Consider the following 18,735-nt stretch of genomic DNA (forward strand, 5'->3'; position numbering starts at 1 on the left):
AGGCAAACCTAAATGTCTAGTGGGACTCCACATAGTTACACTCGTATGGCAAGAGATCAAAAAGGGAAAGTGCAGCAAGGCAAGCAACTAACAGTGCAACTTTTGAAATATTGCTTTGACTCTAAAGTATCGCTTTAGCCAGCTCCCATCCTAACTTTTGGGTTCTCTGGTAGGTTGGGCTATAAGCCACAGTGGATGGGGACCCCTCCCGCCAGCACGGGGAGGAGGAGGTCAGGACGATGCTTGGTGGGCACGGCAAGGGATGGTGGGTACGCAGCAAAGCCTGCGGGAGGAAGGGGTGCTTTGACACACAAAACTTTAGTGGTTTGAGTCTAATTTTAGGGCCTGTTGAACTGCATGAGGGAAGATGGGGGCTCTGAGAGTAATGAAAGTGAAAAGAGTGAACCACCCTATGAAAATAAATCGCTTCAAGCTGTAAACTATACCCAAGGACTCACTTCTGCTGGGTGGGGAGGGGGGATGACAGGAAAATTAGCCTCAGAGATGCTTATTTGAATCCCTGGGCAGGCTATGGCGCGAAGCTACTAGACCTCCATTTTCTTTTTCATTCAAACAAATAATTTTTAGCACATATATGTTTTTTCTGGCTTCATTTCAGCTCACAGCCTTAAAATTAAATATTATACTCTGCGCTCATGCAAAAGCAGCAGGACCAAATGCTGCGTTTTTGTCCTTGTAGGCCTTGTGCCAGGAGGAGGAACGCAGCCCCGTGAGGACGGCTGGGCTGGGGCCCGCGCGGTGTTTTGGGGTGAGGACCACAGTGCAGCCCTCTGAAAGTGGATGTCACTTTGGATGAGGCGCAGGAGATGCCGTGCCTTCACAGCACACACAGCTGCTTAGCAATGCAGAGGCACATGTACTTTGCCAACCGAGAAGCAGCCTCAATGTATGGCTACAGCACAGTTTCTTCCTGGAAGGATATGTAATATTTCTTAGAGTAGCAACCCACAAGCACCTTGCATACACAGGACTAGAGACCTCATGTCTGATGCGTTACACCCAGACATGCTTTACTATTGCTGAAACCGAAATTTCTGCTACGTATCATGGCTTAGCAATGAATCAGTTCAGATACGAGCTCAACATTTGCTTCCCCAAATCCCCAAATATTAAGAATATAAAGCTCTGGTTATTTCACACTCTCTTGCAAACATACACTTTTGAAAGGGTTGGAAACTAAACTCACGATTAATTACAAATCCATGGTGGGTAAACTCAAGTGGCGCACCTCACTGAAGAGATTTAAAAATTGAGCTTACTAATAATATTAGGATAAACTGGATGGAAGAAGAGTGGAGATAAAGGATATTTCCCCCCTTATGTAGATAGCAGCAGAGTGAATTAAAAGATTTCTAATGATCCCAGACAGCGGATCCCAACTACCTTCGTAGGATGCTTGACCTTATCATCCCACCTCAAAGTAAGTCACACAAGTAGTGATGAACCTCAGTTGTTCAATCTAATTAAAAACAAATAATGAAATTTGCTAACAAAACAGATGTTACTACATTCTTTTTTAATGGTGACTCATAGTAGTTGCTCGCTTGCGAAAATTCAAGACATAAGCTGAAAACCTGGGCATGCAGGAAAAACATTTGCCTTCATGTACTTTACTTTTATTTTACAATAGGAATCCTAGGAGTCAGAACAAGTGATCATTGCATTCAGGATTGCAGAGTCTGTGAGATTTACTATAGCAACTAAGAGACTAGTCCAAGGGTAGCCACTGGCTGTTTTCTTGGAGAAGTCATGGAGTCCAGGCAACTGGAGAAGAGCAAAGATCATCCTGACCTTTAAAAAAAAGAGAGAAGCAGAGCCAGGCAATTATGGACTAGGTATGCTAACCTCAAATACCCAGAAAGATACATACATATATCACACAATACATTTCTAAGCAGCTGGAGGATTACAGGGTCTTAAGAAACCAACTAAGATTTGTCAAGAATAAACAAATCATGTCAAACTCGTCTAATTTATTTCTGTGACAGGATAATCTAAAAAGTAGTAGATGTGATTTATCTTGTCTTTAGTAAGACTTCTGGTGCTGTCCCACATGACATTCTTATGAGCTAACTGGGGAAAAACGGCCTATTATGAAATCATTGTAATGCGAAAGCAGAGTGACCTGAAAAATCTTACGTACCGAGTACTCTTCATTTATCAGAGGTTCTCTGGCCATCTGGAAAGCATAACAAAGAAGCCAAGAGAAGGCTGTCCTTCGTGTTTCGTGCTGGACGTGTTTCGTAACCTAGATGATGAGCACGTGCATGTTTATACGTGTGAATGAATGAGGTCTGAGAGAAATATTTCTAGGAGAAATATTTTTAAAACAGGAAAGTAAAATTCCTTAAGAAATACACAAACATTTGGACTGAGGACTGAAAAAGGATCTAAGTGCACACATATAAATTACTGACCAGGCAGTGATAGTTTGGAAAGGATGTGAGGAATTATCATGGCTCAGAAAATGAAGGGAAGTCAATAGTATGGGTATTTGTCTGAATGAACAGGAGTGGCATATGTGAGACAGCAGAAGTAATTGTCTGTTTCCATTTGGCACTGCTTAGTCTTTTACCAGTGTAGATATCTAGGCCTGGGCATCATCCTTAAGAAGGAATGTAAAGAGGAAAAATGTCACTTGGATATTACTTAAAAAAAAAAAAAAAGAGGCATATCCAAATTTTGTGGAACTGATTATTAGCAATTCATCCCTCCAGATCTGAGGTGAATAGTGGTGGGCTGCAAGGCATTTGCTTGTTCTGTTGCTCTTCACGTGAATGCATCCTACTGCCACTCCAGAACTGGCTGTGAGTATTAATACCATTTTACAATAAATGCAACAGTTATAAAAGCATTAATATCCACGGTGCCTGTTGCGAGATAAAGCAAATACAACGTACCAGTAAGGCTAAAGGGACAGACGCAAGCCAGTGTAACACAACTGATGAAGTGAAACCTATTCAGAATGTAAGTAGTTTGCACACTGCATAGATTAGACCAACAGAGAGCTGCTTCCCTGTCATTCAAGTATAGCATTGAAACCTACTCATTAGAAGTTAAAATGACCCTGTAGGTACCCACAGCAGCACAGCATGAGGCATACCGGTGTTATGAAGAACAAGTGTATTTCAGTCCAGCGGTTATCACTTAAGTCTAATTCTGGGTAGCTCTTTTCGGTGAATCCCCTTTCTATTGAAGATACCAAGACAAAATGCCAAAAAAAGTTTGCCACATCCATGTCCATAAAGTTTATCAACTTACAGACTCCAGGACAGGTATATCATTCATTGTTTTGCACCAGTAAGCACAGTAATATACAAGAGCATGCAAAATCCTTTTTGGTACAGAAAGATCCTGTAACTTCACTCCTCAAGTAACTGGTGAACATTCAAACCACTCCTATTTTTTCTAGGAAGGTAATTCCTGAGATGCAAAGTTGAGTTGTATGTTGGGGTTTTCAAAGACGCTGTACTTCAGTGAAGCATACAGAAACAACTTGGTAGGGACATAACAAAACAGGAGCAAAACATTATCTAATACAGATACTCAGAGGCAAGAAATGATCATGGGGTTAAATTACAGTAAGCGGTGGGCTTTTTTATTTTGTTGAAAAGTACATCTTTTACTGGATTCAACATAGTAATAAGATGAAAAGAGGTCCACTGGCAAGGGAGGAAGAAAAGCAAAAGTTTGGAAATACTTGATACAACTAAAATAAATGACAGCTTTTTCAATATCCCATAGGCAGGCTGCAGTAGACGGTTTTCCCGTATCCACGGAGAAAGTAAAGTCTTTGACCGATGCAAGTCAATTTAGCACAAAGGCTGGTCAACCTAGTTAAAACCTGCACTACTTGTTTCTTTTAATAGATAATATAGGTAATATCTAGCTTTCACTCTGAACCCATGCTTTAACATTCAGAATTTATCCATATTTAATTACAATTTTATCACACTTTTCTAATCAAATAAATTTCCTTTGTCCTCCAAGCAATCACCTCAGTATTCCAGTATGTAAAAAATACTTTCATTATGTTTATTATAAAAATATAAATGTTTCCACTACAAATCATTTTACATTAGTAAGAGGCCATCTACAATTGCACAATATATAATCTAAATGAGTAAGTAATGCTTTGAAATACAAGTTAATGTAAATACATATTGCCAATCAAATCACATCTATACATTGCTTATTGAATGCTAAGTAACAGCACAAAACTAGATATGTTAACAGAAATAAATAAAATGGAAACTATATTTAAAGATACAAAACCAATAATATGCCATGTCATTTTATGAGTAGTAGCATTTTGCTTGATGTCGATAACCGATGCAAGTCCTGTACAGGAAGATGGCCACACGAATTCTAGTTTCTCTACTCCACAATGAAGAATTGTACACTGCTATGTATACATATGTACATGGGGACAGGGAGTGTAGGATGCTTGCAACAGAGGCCACTTACAGTACAAATCAACTTTTCACAAGGAGAGAAAACTAAACGTATTTGAAAACTCCCTACTCCTAATAGCAAAGAAAAGCAAAACCGAGTTTATTTTTCCCCAAGCATCAGTGAGATTTAATCTTTTATGCTGAGCATGCTCAAACAGTGGTCAAGGAACATTGCATGGCACTAAGAGAAAATTAAGGGTGGTTGGTGCAAAGTTTTCAGTCGTCATCTAAAACCCTAAGAACTGGTTCTGTGTTTTCAGAAGCATTTCACAGATGTCTTCCCCCCACCCCAGGCCCCTCTCCCCCACTCTCCAGTGGCAGAATGAAGCTGACAAGAAATGTCATGAGGAATACGTTATAAAAAGCTGTACCCACACAATGTCTGCAAATGGATTTTGGTGACTCAAATGCACTAACAACATCTGACTTAAAGCAATCTCAAACTGAAGAAAAGAAAGATTCTGAATGAACGAAGCACGGGAAAATACAGCTTTTCTATTCAGCATGCTGCATTTCACGACAGGTTTTGGCAGATAAGGAGAAGTGTTCCTTACATCTGAAGTGCTTTATTTTAATTTTCTTCCTTTTTTCCTTTTTTATTTCAACTTACTTAAAGTCCCATTCATTTTTCTTTCAGAAAATACAACAAATTATGAATCTGTAAGTGTGTTTCAGATCCAGTCCTTTACAGCATGCTCACTGCCGGCACTCATTAAAAAGTCTCTAATTCTGCTTCTATTTAGCAACGTGTGATAAACTTTGTGTCTCTACATTTAATAAGTCTTGGAACCACGAAGAACAATTTATAAGCTGATTCAGCCACGTAAATCCTAGAAACCGATTCTTCCCTTACTTATGTGCCCTATGCTACAAGGAGCTTCAAAACCCAAACCAATACAACAAAGAAAGCACAACTAGTTACCTGCTTAAACGCATAGCGAAATGCGGCATGCCACATCTGCCTCCCGCACAGCCTTGGACTTACAGGGATTTACTGATGTTCATCAGAATCAGGTTTATATTCCAGCGTGGCAAGTTGGGAATAGGAGTGGTTTCCACTAGTGCCCAAAGCCTGATGTCTGCGTGCCTGGCATCACATCTAGAATGTTAAGAAGCACAAGAAGTGCCTCACACTGTGATTTAAACCACTCACTTTCCGAGCAGAAAGTCATGTCTGCTCAGAACCGGGACGGATGTGCTCTGGAATAACAGCTTAAGAGCTCGCTACTGGGAAGATGCTGCAGATGGCGGAGGACTCTCGAATCCCACCTTCCCCCTTTTTCATTTTTCCACCAGGAAACGTGAATGCTCTTCTAAAGGTAGTCTCCTATCTGCTTTCTTTCAAGGAACAGGTGCCTAAGGAACCCGTGCCAAAAAGTAAGGCTCCTGCAAAATGGCAGCACCTGGGCCGAGGTCTTCTGGCTCAGACTTAGGAAAAATTACATAGCAAAGTCCCATTTCACAAACTTAAGTCATCCTTTTACACTATCCACTTATCCTTGTCTGCAAGTCACCGTCTCGGCGTAACTACCAGTGGCTGCCCTCGTGGTAGTACACTTCCCAGTTCCCAGGGTTGGGAGCAGAGCCTGCCAGATGGAAGCCAGAAATGGCCCACTCCCCAGGGAACTCAGAAAGCATCCTCACTTGACGAAGGATGCAAGCTTGACTATTTTTAATGTTTGATAGGCAAATCTCACACCCGGACACCATTCAAGAACAGGGGTCCTTATTTGTCAGGGAAGCAGGCCTTTGGGAAGTAAATGAGATGTATGTACCTGATCGGGCCGGATACTGATCTAGGGATTGATATGCACACAACTCTGCCAGAACGCAAGCCAGGGCTAAAATACCCCTCCCAGCAAATGGAAGGAATCTCAACAAGTCCAGATGCTTTATCTAGAGTCAGAGCTGGAAAAAAGACCATCTTTCTTTCCTTCTGTATTTCATATATGATGTTATGAGTACAAAATAATCTAGCAATTAACCCTCAGACAATTTCTCAGGTTGAACCAATGAAGTTTTGATAACATTTGGCACTTGGCAATAATACAGCCAGGTTAAGGTATTTAAGCATAAATATAAACAATAATGGAAAAAAACCAAAGGAAATAAATAAGTCTTTTAAAAATTAAGACTTGTTTCTGTTTAAATGAACACAATTAGGGTAGCTAACATAATGGCGAAAATCTTTTGTCAACTAAAAGTCACTACAAACTTTATTTCTGTGTTCCTTTCTGAAGTTGAAATAGCATGTTACAATGACATTATAGTAAATATGGCCAGACAGGTAGTGAGGTATAGTCCTCTATTTTCCTTGCTTTTAAAGAAATAAAATACCTGTTACAGATCTCTTCTGTATAAAAATACTGCAAGTCTTTCTTTCTTCTTGTTTGCTGTATAGATCACATACACAGCTTTTACGTCCATGGGTTTTCATGTTATTCAGTCACTTAATATTCAAATGGCTCTAGGTTTTAGTATCACTGCTTTTTACTTGGAAGGATTTTTTACATATTTTTTCTTTTGAAATTTACTATCTGTATTAACAGTCAGTCAAGAGCACCCACCCTTTAGGATTAACAGATAGAAAACAAGTTCACTCCTATTTTTAAGGCATTTATACTCAATATTTGAGTGTCTTAGTGGGTTTGAAATTTCAACCATTACGTTTCCAAAGCTCTTTCAAAGAAATCCTTTAAATTCTGTCGTTTATCAGCCACTGCTTTTGCCTTGTGATGCAACTTTTCTCTTTTTTCTCTCCTGAGCAACATCATTTTGGTACCTTACACAGGAACGGGGCTGTTCTTTGTATGAGTTTCTAGAGCTTTGATACTGCTAACAATCTTCTTTTGAGGCCCCACAACCGTCACGCCAATTTTCTTCACGTCACTGGAAAAAAAGAGAAGATGCACCAGGTGAGTGAGCATACTGCCTCTGTGTTTCCTAGGCATCATGTGAGTAAACAGAAATCAACTCGCTCGTCTTATATTGCTGCATTGGAGGAGCCTCCAGGTACGGCAATACCATTGAAACACAAACCCTGGTACGAAAAATACTGAGAGCCATTGTATGAAAACAGCAGGAGGTTGCAAAAAAAAAAAAAAAAAAGAGAGAAAAAACTCATTTAGCCTTGTTGTGTTTGCTTACCTGGAAGAAAAGACAATGAAACAGTGTTCTCCAGTGATACACACACTGGGACTTGGGGGCAAGGCATTCAATTTTGGGCCAGCTGCAATCTTGAGCCTCTCTACTGTCTCCATCCCCCTTTACCAGCCTGATCGCTGCTCCTGAGCTGTGCCAACATCTCGCTATTATGTGACAGACCTTCTGAACAGTCATCTTAACTCTGGTATCAGCACTGAGATTAACGGCTACACGGCCAAACTTCCAGCATCTACTCTGTTTTTCACCTCCCGTTTCTCCAGGCCGTCCAGTCTCTTTGTTCCTCGTGTGACACAGAAGTGGTTTAACACTTGCAGAGGGCTAACACAGGCTCACAGGAAATTGGGCATTCCTAGAGGAGTTCTGGGCTGTCCCCAAAGGGTAATTGTTACAAAAAGCCATTAGCAGCCTTTTTATAGTTGCAGTAATACACTAATTAACAGCATTGACGTGTTTAATTGTCGATACTGCAGTTGCTGCTTACTTTTTCATAACTTGTCGTGTATCCAGTCAGCCCAACAGGGAGTCGAGATTTCTTTTGACAGAAAGTTCATAACTGTACTTGATGCCTTTTCGGGTGCAGAGAGAACATTACCCTACTCTTCCTTATCACAAGAACAAAGACAGATTGCATTTAAATGTAATAAACTTGCAAGTTGCAAACTTACAAGTTTAGCATGTTTTAATATCAAAACTAGAGGCAGGAGGGAGTTCATCCCCTGAATAATTAACACCGCGTAGGAGGAAAGCAGCTACACAGTGCTTGCTCTGTCTCACCTGGTTTGATAGAATATGGAATGGGCAATAAAGGAAAAGACTGACACACGTTCCAGCTGTGGGGAAACCCCCATATAAAAGGCAGAATATAAAGAATCAACACCGAAACTCCTAAACGGTGAGTGAAAGAAAGTGATGCTGGTGTACCAGATGATGCACGGTGCTACTGCATCAGAAGGAATTAGGAATTTCCTTGGCATCAGTGAGAAAAATCTATGGGACCGTGGCCTTCACACAATCACCAGAGTATCTGGGTTTCCTGCATATGTATTGCAACTACAACAATAATTTACATTTGTGTCTTTAAATGTAAGACTATTTTAGCTAAAAACTGGAAACTCCGTACAAAACCACTACTCTTATGCTTATGTTTGAACTTGTAAAACGCAGCCACAAGCGGTGATTAAGAGCTGCAGTCAATTCAAACTTACTCTGTAGAAATCTTGGCTATTGTATCACAGGAACTGTACTCCACGCCTGTGAAAATATCTTTGCACTGTCCTGTCCGAAAACCATTGAGCCAATCACCCGCCGTGCGGAAGGCTGAAATGTCAATGTTACTTTGGTCCAGGAGAAGATTTGATGGCCTGAAATAAAAAAAGAATGTGATGAAAGTTAGGGAGCAGGGATACATACGGATTCATTTTGTGTCTAACTTAGCACTGGCATCAGCAGGAGCTTCCAGGCTAGATGTGGCTTTTCTGTTCCCCTGTGGAAGTTATCTGCTGCTGAGGCCACCACAGCTACCCACACTGGCAGCTCTGATGAGCGCTACGTAATCATCTTGCCTAAAAGCGCTGGCTTTTCATGCCCACATTTAAATTACCGAAGCATCACCAATTCATGAAGTGTATTGCTATCTTACAATTTAATGTGTGAAGCATTAGCAAAGACCAGCCTAATTTAGATTACATTTATGTAATTCACCTAGTCCCAAATAACACACAAACAGCGCACTCTAGACTCCAAGTTGAGCGTGTTGGTAGAATTTACACATATCAAATGTTCAGAGTATTGGGGCCCACTGACAAGTCCTAAATGCTGCTACTAAGTTAGAAGTACAAAGACACTAGTGGCATTAAAAAACCCGTATCAAGTCTAAAAACCAAATGTTAAGTGAATTTATGAGACAAACGTTAACTGCATGAGACTTGCATTCTGCAGTGCACAGAAGCAGAAATGAGGAAATTTGTTAATAAATACACTTAGCTGAATGTAAAATGCAATTGCCATAACCAGTTTAAAATTGATGCTTACTCTAAGACTGAAACTTTTGTAAGGATATCACAGAAACAATTTAGAAGTAAGAACTGAATCGTCTCCTGGCTTTGAAATTAACGTGGTGCTCATGAAGGATGCTGAAGTGACATGATTTGCATCCGAGTTCTCTGCCTTAGAAAACGATGAAGAAACCAGTAAGAAATAAACAAAACCAATGCAATAAATCAAACAAAACCTGTCTATGCTTCTTTGCCCATTTAAACCTTTTTCCACCTGTGTAAGTCTACCTATAAGCTATTGAGAAAGACATATCCTTCTCAAAATAATGATGAAATATATAATTTCTTGACAAGAAGGAATATATTGCAGCTGACTCTGCACTTTTCATATTGCAAATGTCAAAAATGGCTGCTCCCATATTGATCCAGAAATTCAGTTCTGTCAGGTATGAATGCTCTTGTTTTCATGGTCTCGTGAGCATACTGCAACTTCTTATTTGAGAGCATCAAGACTAAAAATAAATGCCAGCCCTTCCCCAAGGAGTCAGTAGTCAGGGTCTACCACACTTCATTTTAGCCATCTAAAAATATCACAAATAGGCCCAGCTAGTTTTCTGAACTGTTGCTGCAGTCCATGGAGAGACAAGCATTTCCAGGCAGGGGGTTTGTCCTCTCTGAAACCACAGAATCACAGAACGGTAGGGTTGGAAGGAACCTCTGGAGATCATCTAGTCCAATCCCCCTGCCAGAGCAGGGTCACCTAGAGCAGGTTGCACAGGAACGCGTCCAGGCAGGTTTGGAGTGTCTCCAGAGACGGAGACTCCACCACCTCTCTGGGCAGCCTGTGCCAGTGCTCTGCCACCCTCAGGGTAAAGAAGCTCCTCCTCATGTTTAGGTGGAACTTCCTATGCTCAAGTTTGTGCCCATTACCTCTTGTCCTGTCGCTGGGCACCACTGAAAAGAGCCTGGCCCCATCCTCCTGACAACCACCCTTTAAGTATTTATAAGTGTTGATAAGATCCCCCCTCAGCTGTCTTTTTTCCAGACTGAAGAGACCCAAATCTCTCAGCCTTTCTTCATAAGAGAGGTGTTCCTGTCCCCTAATCATCTTGGTAGCCCTTCACTGCACCCTCTCCAGCAGTTCCCTGCCCTTCTTGAACCAGGGAGCCCAGAACTGGACACAGTACTCCAGGTGTGGCCTCACCAAGGCAGAGTAGAGGTGGAAGATGACCTCCCTCGTCCTGCTTGCCACACACGTCTTGATGCACCCCAGGATGCCATTGGCCTTCCAGGCAAACAGCTTGGAGGAGACACCCAGTTCTCAGTGAGGTTCTCAGCTGTTCCTCCTCGCTGACTTGCTATTTTTTCTAAGAAGAGGTGTGAGAAGCCCCTGAACAGCAATACAATCAGTAATTTCTTTCTACTGACAAGACATCTTACCAATTCTAATTACCTTTCTCTCTTTGTGCTAATTAGTACAATAATGACTTCCTTGACTAGTCAGATGTTATTAGAGACATCAGCTCTATTTCTGCCTTTTACCCTCCACTGACAAACGCATGTTCATACTGGACAGCTTTTTAGCGCCCACTCAGAAATATACATGCTCCTTTTTAAGTAAAGCACCTTATGGGTGTCTATCTCGGGCTTAAAGCTAAGCATGTGCTTTGCTGTGCTACTATGATGGTGCTACTCATGAGCACAGCAGATGGAACTAGAGGATGTTCAAAGCAGTTAGCACTGCAATTTTACAGTCTATTTTCTGTCCCATAATTCTTTTTCCCCATGGCTCTAATGAAACATCACCTGCACAGGAGTCTGACTACTTCAGCTGTATCCATCTGAAGTGACTTTTGTCACTGGAAAGAAGTGAAAATGAGAGGTGGTTAGACTAACACTGTAATTTAAAAGCAGAGATTACGCAATGTAATAGGTAGGTGACAGTTACTGGTGCTGGAGAACTGATCTGTATTGTAAAACACCCTCTTCTCCCCAAACCCAAGCCCAAGCCATCTCTGAGCACTGGAAAAACCATAAAGGAGGAGACTGTAAAGGCACCAAAAAGAACAAAGTGTCTAAATATCAGCAAATAAGCAGCCTTGAAAATCCAAACAAAACTTCTCTATCCCAACACCAGTCTTTATTGAGTTTCATCAGACCAGCAGCACTGCAATAGCACACCCTTGCAGTACATCTGACTTGCACTGGAATCAGGAGATACCACATCGGCCATACCGAGAGTTTTACCTCTTGCCTTTGAAGGAAAGAACAATATAGCTTTGCTAGACAATAACTTCTGGTATTTTCTACATACTAAACAGCACCTTTTACTTCTGATGTTTTGCCAATTGTATCAATCAGCTGATTTCTTTCAGGCTCAGAAAATTATTTTAATATCTCCCTCCCTTCTGGGATTGCAGGCCATAATTAAAGAGCTCAATAGATGCTTGAAAATCTTAACTTCAAAACCACAAGTGGACATAACACCGCTGCAAATTCACCATCAATTTTCACCAGGTCTCAGGGCAGCGATGTTCCTGATCAGGCACCTTTCGCTTGACTACTTCCCTCTGGAGCCCAGCCAGGACCAGGAGCTGCTGCAAATGACCATGATCACTGGTACCAACTACGGACCTCACGCCCTGGGAACAGCTGCAGACGGAAAGGAAAGCAAAAGAAGACACCAGAAACCTGCTCTGCCCCCAAAACAGTAAAGAAGGGAAAGCACAGCATGGCCACAGTGACGCAAAGACTGAGCTAAGGACACAAGATGCAGCGCCCTTCAGGTTACTGTTCTCATGCTAAAAACAGATCTTAGGCACCTACGTGACAGCTTTAAATGATCTCCGGTTAAAGGCTCAGGTTAGATAATCAGGCCCAAAATAATTTTATTCAGTAGCTGTACAGCCTGCATCTCCCTGACTACTGTTTGTCCCATGCAGAGTCAATGCTTTTTATTTGTAGTTTTCTGGGTATAGTGTCTGGAATCCCAAGACATTTATTAAGAGTATTTATGAAGTGTTCTTAGTGATAAAGCATGGAGATTTTTTTTTTCCAGCCTAGTATGTCCTTTCAACTTAAATCTAATAAAACAAGGCCTGACTCAAGAATCACTAATGAAAAAAAAAAAGTATAAACAAGTTGAAATAGAACAGGTCTCTAGGATTAGGAATTAGAGTGGCCCAAAAGAGCTTTTATGTTTATTACTTGGATCAAAGTATCATAAAGACAAAAAATATGACCTAATTTTAATGCAAGTGACCTCAGAATAACCAGCACTGTAAAGTATCATTTTTCTCCTTGTAGGATTCCAAACAAAAATTAGTTACTTTCCTCCTCAGAGAGGACATCTGGACAGTTTATCAATGAACAGGAATTCGCCTCACTGTGAAGAGTCTGTGATGTCTCCTCGCATGCACCAAGGGAAAGCTGGGCTTTCTGAGCATCTGCACACATCGGCAGTTTTTTTCCCCCTGACCCAGCCCCTAGACAGAAGGTCTGAACATGAAATTTATGGTCTGGGTGATGTGCGCCATGAGCTCACACTTTACTAGACAAATTAGATGGGTTGCAATCCGTGCAGCTGTAAACGACGTCCTGCAGGGTTCCACCTGATCTTTTACAGCTTTTCATAAATCAGTACCTACTAGCTTCAGAAGAGAGTCATTAAAAAGAAATCATGGAAATTACATGTTTGCTCAGGGGAAGTGAAATAGAACATTTCCCTCTGTCTTTTCTTTTCTTCTCCCTCCCCCCCCCTTTTTTTTTTAACTCTCTCTATTTTGTTGCTTTGACCAACTATGATATACCCCATTGTGCTATCTTTCAACAGTCATGGAAAGACTTTCTATCCTGTTCATTCTGACTGTGTGTCTATCTACAGAGTTATATTTACTGACCTGTGGTGCCCTGAAAAAAATCAGCAAGACGTAGGTTAGAAAGACAAATTTAACCGCGAGATGCCGGTTACAAAATGCCCTGTTGCTGAAAGCTGTCTCTGGATGTGCCCATTATGTTAACAGTTGGAATTAACCTTCGAGTCATCTGCAGTAGCAGGGAGAACGATAGTTTGTTATCATTAGCACAGATTTTTGTCACAACACAGGAAAAGTTTTGCTGTACCATATAGTAATGATGAAGACCACAGAAAACATCATTAGAACCCTTCCCAACAGGGCATGGAAATCTCCGTCTCTGGTCAGCTGCTGCCTAGCGAGAAAGGGATACATTAACTTGTAAAATCCAGGAACTGAGACAAATAAAAGGAAAATGTCCTGCCACTTCTTCTGCATGAAAGCTGGCATTCTGCAAATAGACAGAGGAGGTGTGCACACATGATCCCAGACTTCGTACTGCAGTAGCCTCTCTCTTTCCATCCCTTCCTCCAAATACCACAACCAACCTCCAGTTTTTAAAGCTAGACTTCCTCTTCCACAGTCAGCTTCTTTTAAAGGGGAAAGCATTTAAAAAACGTAATTTCCTGTGGCAAATTTTAGGTAATTATAAGCCGATTTTGTAAAGTGAAATTGCTCCCTAGGAGGGAGCCAGGCTTGGTTTGAAAACAAATCCTATGTGCTTTGTGATTATGGCAAGCTAAAGCACAGAATTCATGCGTAACAAGAAAGATACCTCCTATTTCAAGAAAAAAAATAAACCAAAAAACAATAGCTGGCATAAAAAGCAAATTTTAGTTTTATCTTCTACAGCAAGCAGAATCATAAGTACACACATGTACTGACAGGAGACTAGGAAATAAATGACATGCTGAGAAGTAGAGTCATGTTTTACTTGATTATCCCTGGACCTTAAAGGTAAGAATCTTTGGCGTTCCAACTCTTAATGCCTATTCTTAAGGCACCCTTAGCAAAATTTGTAACTTTTTGTAACTTAGCAAAATTTTTGTAACTCCCTAAAATACAATTCACTTCTTAGGATGGCAGATTTGCTTTTCCCAAGGGGCTTCATGTTACATTTGCACACTGTCAGAATAAGCAAGTTGTGATTACTTTTTGAAGTCAAAAGAGAGCTGGAGAAATGAAGAGGGGTAATACAAATAACCAATAAGGCAAAGAATGCAGGTAAGGTTGATGGTCTGCTGCAAAATGATACGTAAATGTCACCCTAGACTTCTTATTTTCTGGCTCCGTGTTGTCTGTTGGCAAAAACCTTACCATAGCTTCCTCTAGGACAATGAACAAACAAAATTTCAACTGCCCCACAGGTCAGTCCTCCAGTCTTCCCTACTCCTTTAGCTCTCCCTCAGAATATGCTTTTCAAGGGGCTTATATCTTTTCAGCATCCCGGTGGCGTAATAAATCATACGCCTGGGTGTATCAATGCTCCTCAATTTACTTTTTCCCTGCCACCAAAACCACTGAAGGCAAAAATACCGTCACATTGCTGAAAGGGTTTACTTTTTTTCTTGTAATACAGCTTAAGCTGTGCTTTTAAGCCGCAGAAGTAACGTCACATGGCCATTTCCTGGGATTCGTAGCTGGCCCAGAGACAGACCCTTAACAACAACTAGTCATTATTGTTAGGACAGTCTATAGGCTCTTTAAAAGAAGGAGAGAAAAATGCCTCAGAGAGCTTTTAAAATGCTTTTCTGGCTCTTTCCATCTACCATTTGCTGTGTATGACCTGCCCTTATATCTCACATTTGGCCACGCTACGAATTTCTACAGACTTTCACCACAGCACTCCCGGCATCAGGCAACGGGTCCATGCAGTTTCTTTTTCGAGCATTTGCAGCACAGAATTACCATTAATGCTAATGAGGGCTTCGCATTGTAAACCCTGCACGTCGAGCTGAGAACAGCAGAACAAAATCCCCGGGAATCACAGTAAACAGCAAACGCGCACCATCAGGCCACCCGCTGGTCTGGCTGCATTGCTATTTAAATTATACAGTACCCAACTCGGTCTGCTGTGAATTCTTGTCTGAGTTTCACCAGCAGAGTCAAATTAGAGGTGCGAAAGTGCAAATAGATGTTTTACTGTCTTTGTTAGCAGCGAGCCCCGGCAACTTTTAACTCTGAAGGAACAACGGTTGCTTCGTGTCTGCCTCAGGCACGCTATTAATGACTGCTGGAAAAAGTCAGGTGAAAACAGGGCTTTTCTGTCTCTAGCACGCAAACTAACTAAAGGCCCTAAAAATCTCCTCAGTCCAACTCCTGGATTCCCCCATGCAACCCAAACTACGATTAGACAGACACCAAGGAGTACAGTTTACTGTAATCTTTTACCCTTCTGTGTGATTTGCAGTTAAGTTCCCCTCCCCTTCCATAAATTCACTATTTTATGTTTAACAGACTTCAGAAAGAGAGCTAGCATTGTAGGCTTACATTACGTGAATTCTTTTAGAGCAAACAGTCCATTTTAGGACACGGATTATATTGTTGCTGGTTTCTGAACAAGGCTAAAAATTCCTACGTAGCCTTGCGTTATGCAGCATTTGGCCAAACCCGGACCCTGTTGTTACCGCCTGGACAACCACAAAGCATAAGTTTTCTCTGAAACGCTCGAAAAAAAAATGGAAAGCTCTTTCGTTCAGTCCTCCGGCCTGAAAGTTCCTACCAGGGAGAAGCAGACAAGTAATACTGTGGCAGGTCAGCAATATATGTCAAGCATCTGAAACCTTTTGACCCGAATGGCAAAAATAAAGGGAACTTTTCAACAAAATGTTCAGCCAACACAAATAGTCGGTTTGTTGCAAATATTACTGTAAAAACAGGGCTTGAATTATGCTGCATAATGGAGCAGCCTGAATTTTTTATTTGACCTGTTCGCTGCTCCTACTGAGTTTAATTTTCCCAAATATCCTACCAAGCTAGCATACTAGAGTTTCCACTGAATCATCAGATTTTAAGTGGAAACAAACTTTGTGAGAAGCAAACTTCAAATTTTAAATTGCAAATGATGCCTCTGGATGTTGAAGAGGAAAGATTACGCTTGACACCACTGAGGGTACCACAACAACAGCCAACAAAGCACATGTTTAGCAGTGAACACTTGCAATCAACTACTTGCAAATAACAGGTAGGCCAAAAACTGCTCGAGGAAATTACTCCAGTGAATAATTCCGACACCACAGCAAATTCAAGAAAATCAGGATAGGGTTGTAAACAACTTGCTAACACATGAAAGAATTCATGAGGAATTATTCATACACATTTTCGAACACTTCCGTGTTTTCATCAGGAAGAGCAACTGACCCTGACCCCTTAAATTTCCTGGACTATATTAAAAGAATTTCAGCTATGCCTTTTCTGAAAATAAGTGTCTGTCTTGTTTTTCTAGCCTTAGCTATAACAAAAGTGGTAGAGTTTGTATTTTAAATGGAGAACTTCTAACACATAAAAGAGATCTAACCAAATCTACCTCTAATGCTGCAGTACAATCCAGAAATAGTGTTGGGTTGGGTTTTTTTCAATACTGTTACACCATGTCATGAATTAACCAAAAAAAAAAAATATTTTTGGGGATTAAAGAAAAATCCACATAACTGTTCATAGATTAATTTATTTTTTTTTTACTTTTTTATTCCCGTAGACAGGCATGCTGCTTCCTCATCACAGAATTTGGACTTGGAAATTAATGGAAGATGTGAAATTTGTATAATAGTATGGGATGTATAATCTCAGGCCTCTGAGTGGAGTTCCAAGGAAGCAACTACACACTTTGTAAACTTCAGTTCCAGCGCCTTCAATAAAATCTTAAGAAGTTTTATCCGTGCACTTTAACTGTCATTCATAAACACAAAGAGTACGTTCAAACTGCATATTCATTATTGTAAATCAAGAATAATTTAATGGAGCTTGATGAGGTACCTCATTCTGGAAAAAAGAAATCTGCAGTTAAATTTTATTTAAGTTCTGTGCACAGAAGAGGTGCATAGTTAACTTGCATAATGGTCTTCATTTTCAAATTAGCATAAATATAATTTTAAATGTCTTTTTATTTTGGTATGCAGCATTGTTTCTTTAAAAATCTGGTTTGGTTTCCCTTTTTCGATTCAACTTTTTACTTTGTCCGTCTATTTAGACATTCTGCATTTTGCAACACATAACATTTATCACGTTATCCGGAGCAAACCAGTGGGCTAAAAAGAATACTTGAAACTACAAAACAAACTTTGCTTCAGAAGCTTCTATATGTAAGAACACAGAATCAGATTTTTAATTCTTTGAAAGGATCTTAAACGCAAGGACTGACTGGAAAGCAGTTTGGCTGGCTGATGCTACAAGCAGTGCTTGGAGAGCAGAGAAGGAGCCTACAAAGTGCAAGGGAGCCAGCCTGGCCTCCTGTTTCTGTTTATGAAATCAAATGGCTTTACTGAAGCCTACTGCCCTTGCTGAACGGGCTCTGTCTTTTCCATGTATTTCATACTAAAGGTAGCTCCGTGCCAGAAGAAACAGATGCTGAATCCTATTAACGACTGCTGGTTAGCCTGTGAGTAACTCCTTCATCTTCAAAGATTTGGGGCAAACTTGCTAATTAATCCTCCTGTGAGGAAGGTAATTTAAATTTTCAGAGAGACAGAGAAGTTAGCTAAACAAAATAATCATTTTAAAAGTCCCGATAAGGCAGCTGCCTTTGAAAGGGATGATGATTTGACATTTTCCAAAATAAAATGAGGTCCAACAGATTTTGCAAAATAATTGACAGCTGCATTTCCAAACTGAAAACTGTTTCACAAATGTGTTTGAAACCACACTACCCGCACCTTACAAAAGACAAAAATCACACGACAATTTTACAGAACTCCCCGTAAGCAGTAAGACGTGATAATGACTTTCCATGTTAGATGCTTGGGCTAGATATGAACTGAGAATAAACATATTGAATGATAAATGTCCCAATAAAATCTCCTTCCTCTGAAATCCTCCTCTCAATTTGCAATGCAAAATAAGTAGCATTTTCTGTGAAAACCCAAAGAAACCAATAAAATTGTCAGCTGTTAACTTTGAGCAACTTGTAAAATAATGATTTTTTTTACAAGGAAGACTATCAGCTCTTTATTTTCTGCATTCGATATATGAGAAAAATTCTTGCAATTCTTGCACTTAGATATAGCTATTAATACAGCTAGAGAAACAAAA

At 40.5% G+C, this 18,735-nt stretch overlaps 1 protein-coding gene across 2 annotated transcripts in view; it reads right to left on the bottom strand.

Moving 5' to 3' along the window:
* Nucleotides 1–1,572: 1,572 nt before the first annotated feature.
* The window catches only part of EPHA3 (EPH receptor A3), a 234,489-nt gene continuing 217,326 nt past the window's right edge, over nt 1,573–18,735 (bottom strand). Inside the window, exons 16-17 of one of the 2 annotated variants that reach the window (XM_063348961.1) lie at nt 8,846–9,001; nt 1,573–7,364 (exon numbers count right to left, since the gene is read on the bottom strand). In XM_063348961.1, the coding sequence (XP_063205031.1) occupies nt 7,259–7,364; nt 8,846–9,001 (262 nt within the window). In that variant the 3' untranslated portion in view covers nt 1,573–7,258. The remainder of the gene's footprint in view (nt 7,365–8,845; nt 9,002–18,735) is intronic. The other variant, XM_063348952.1, reaches the window with a different exon arrangement.

Source organism: Chroicocephalus ridibundus, chromosome 1 (assembly GCF_963924245.1).
Source record: "Chroicocephalus ridibundus chromosome 1, bChrRid1.1, whole genome shotgun sequence".
Classification (NCBI taxonomy): domain Eukaryota; kingdom Metazoa; phylum Chordata; class Aves; order Charadriiformes; family Laridae; genus Chroicocephalus; species Chroicocephalus ridibundus.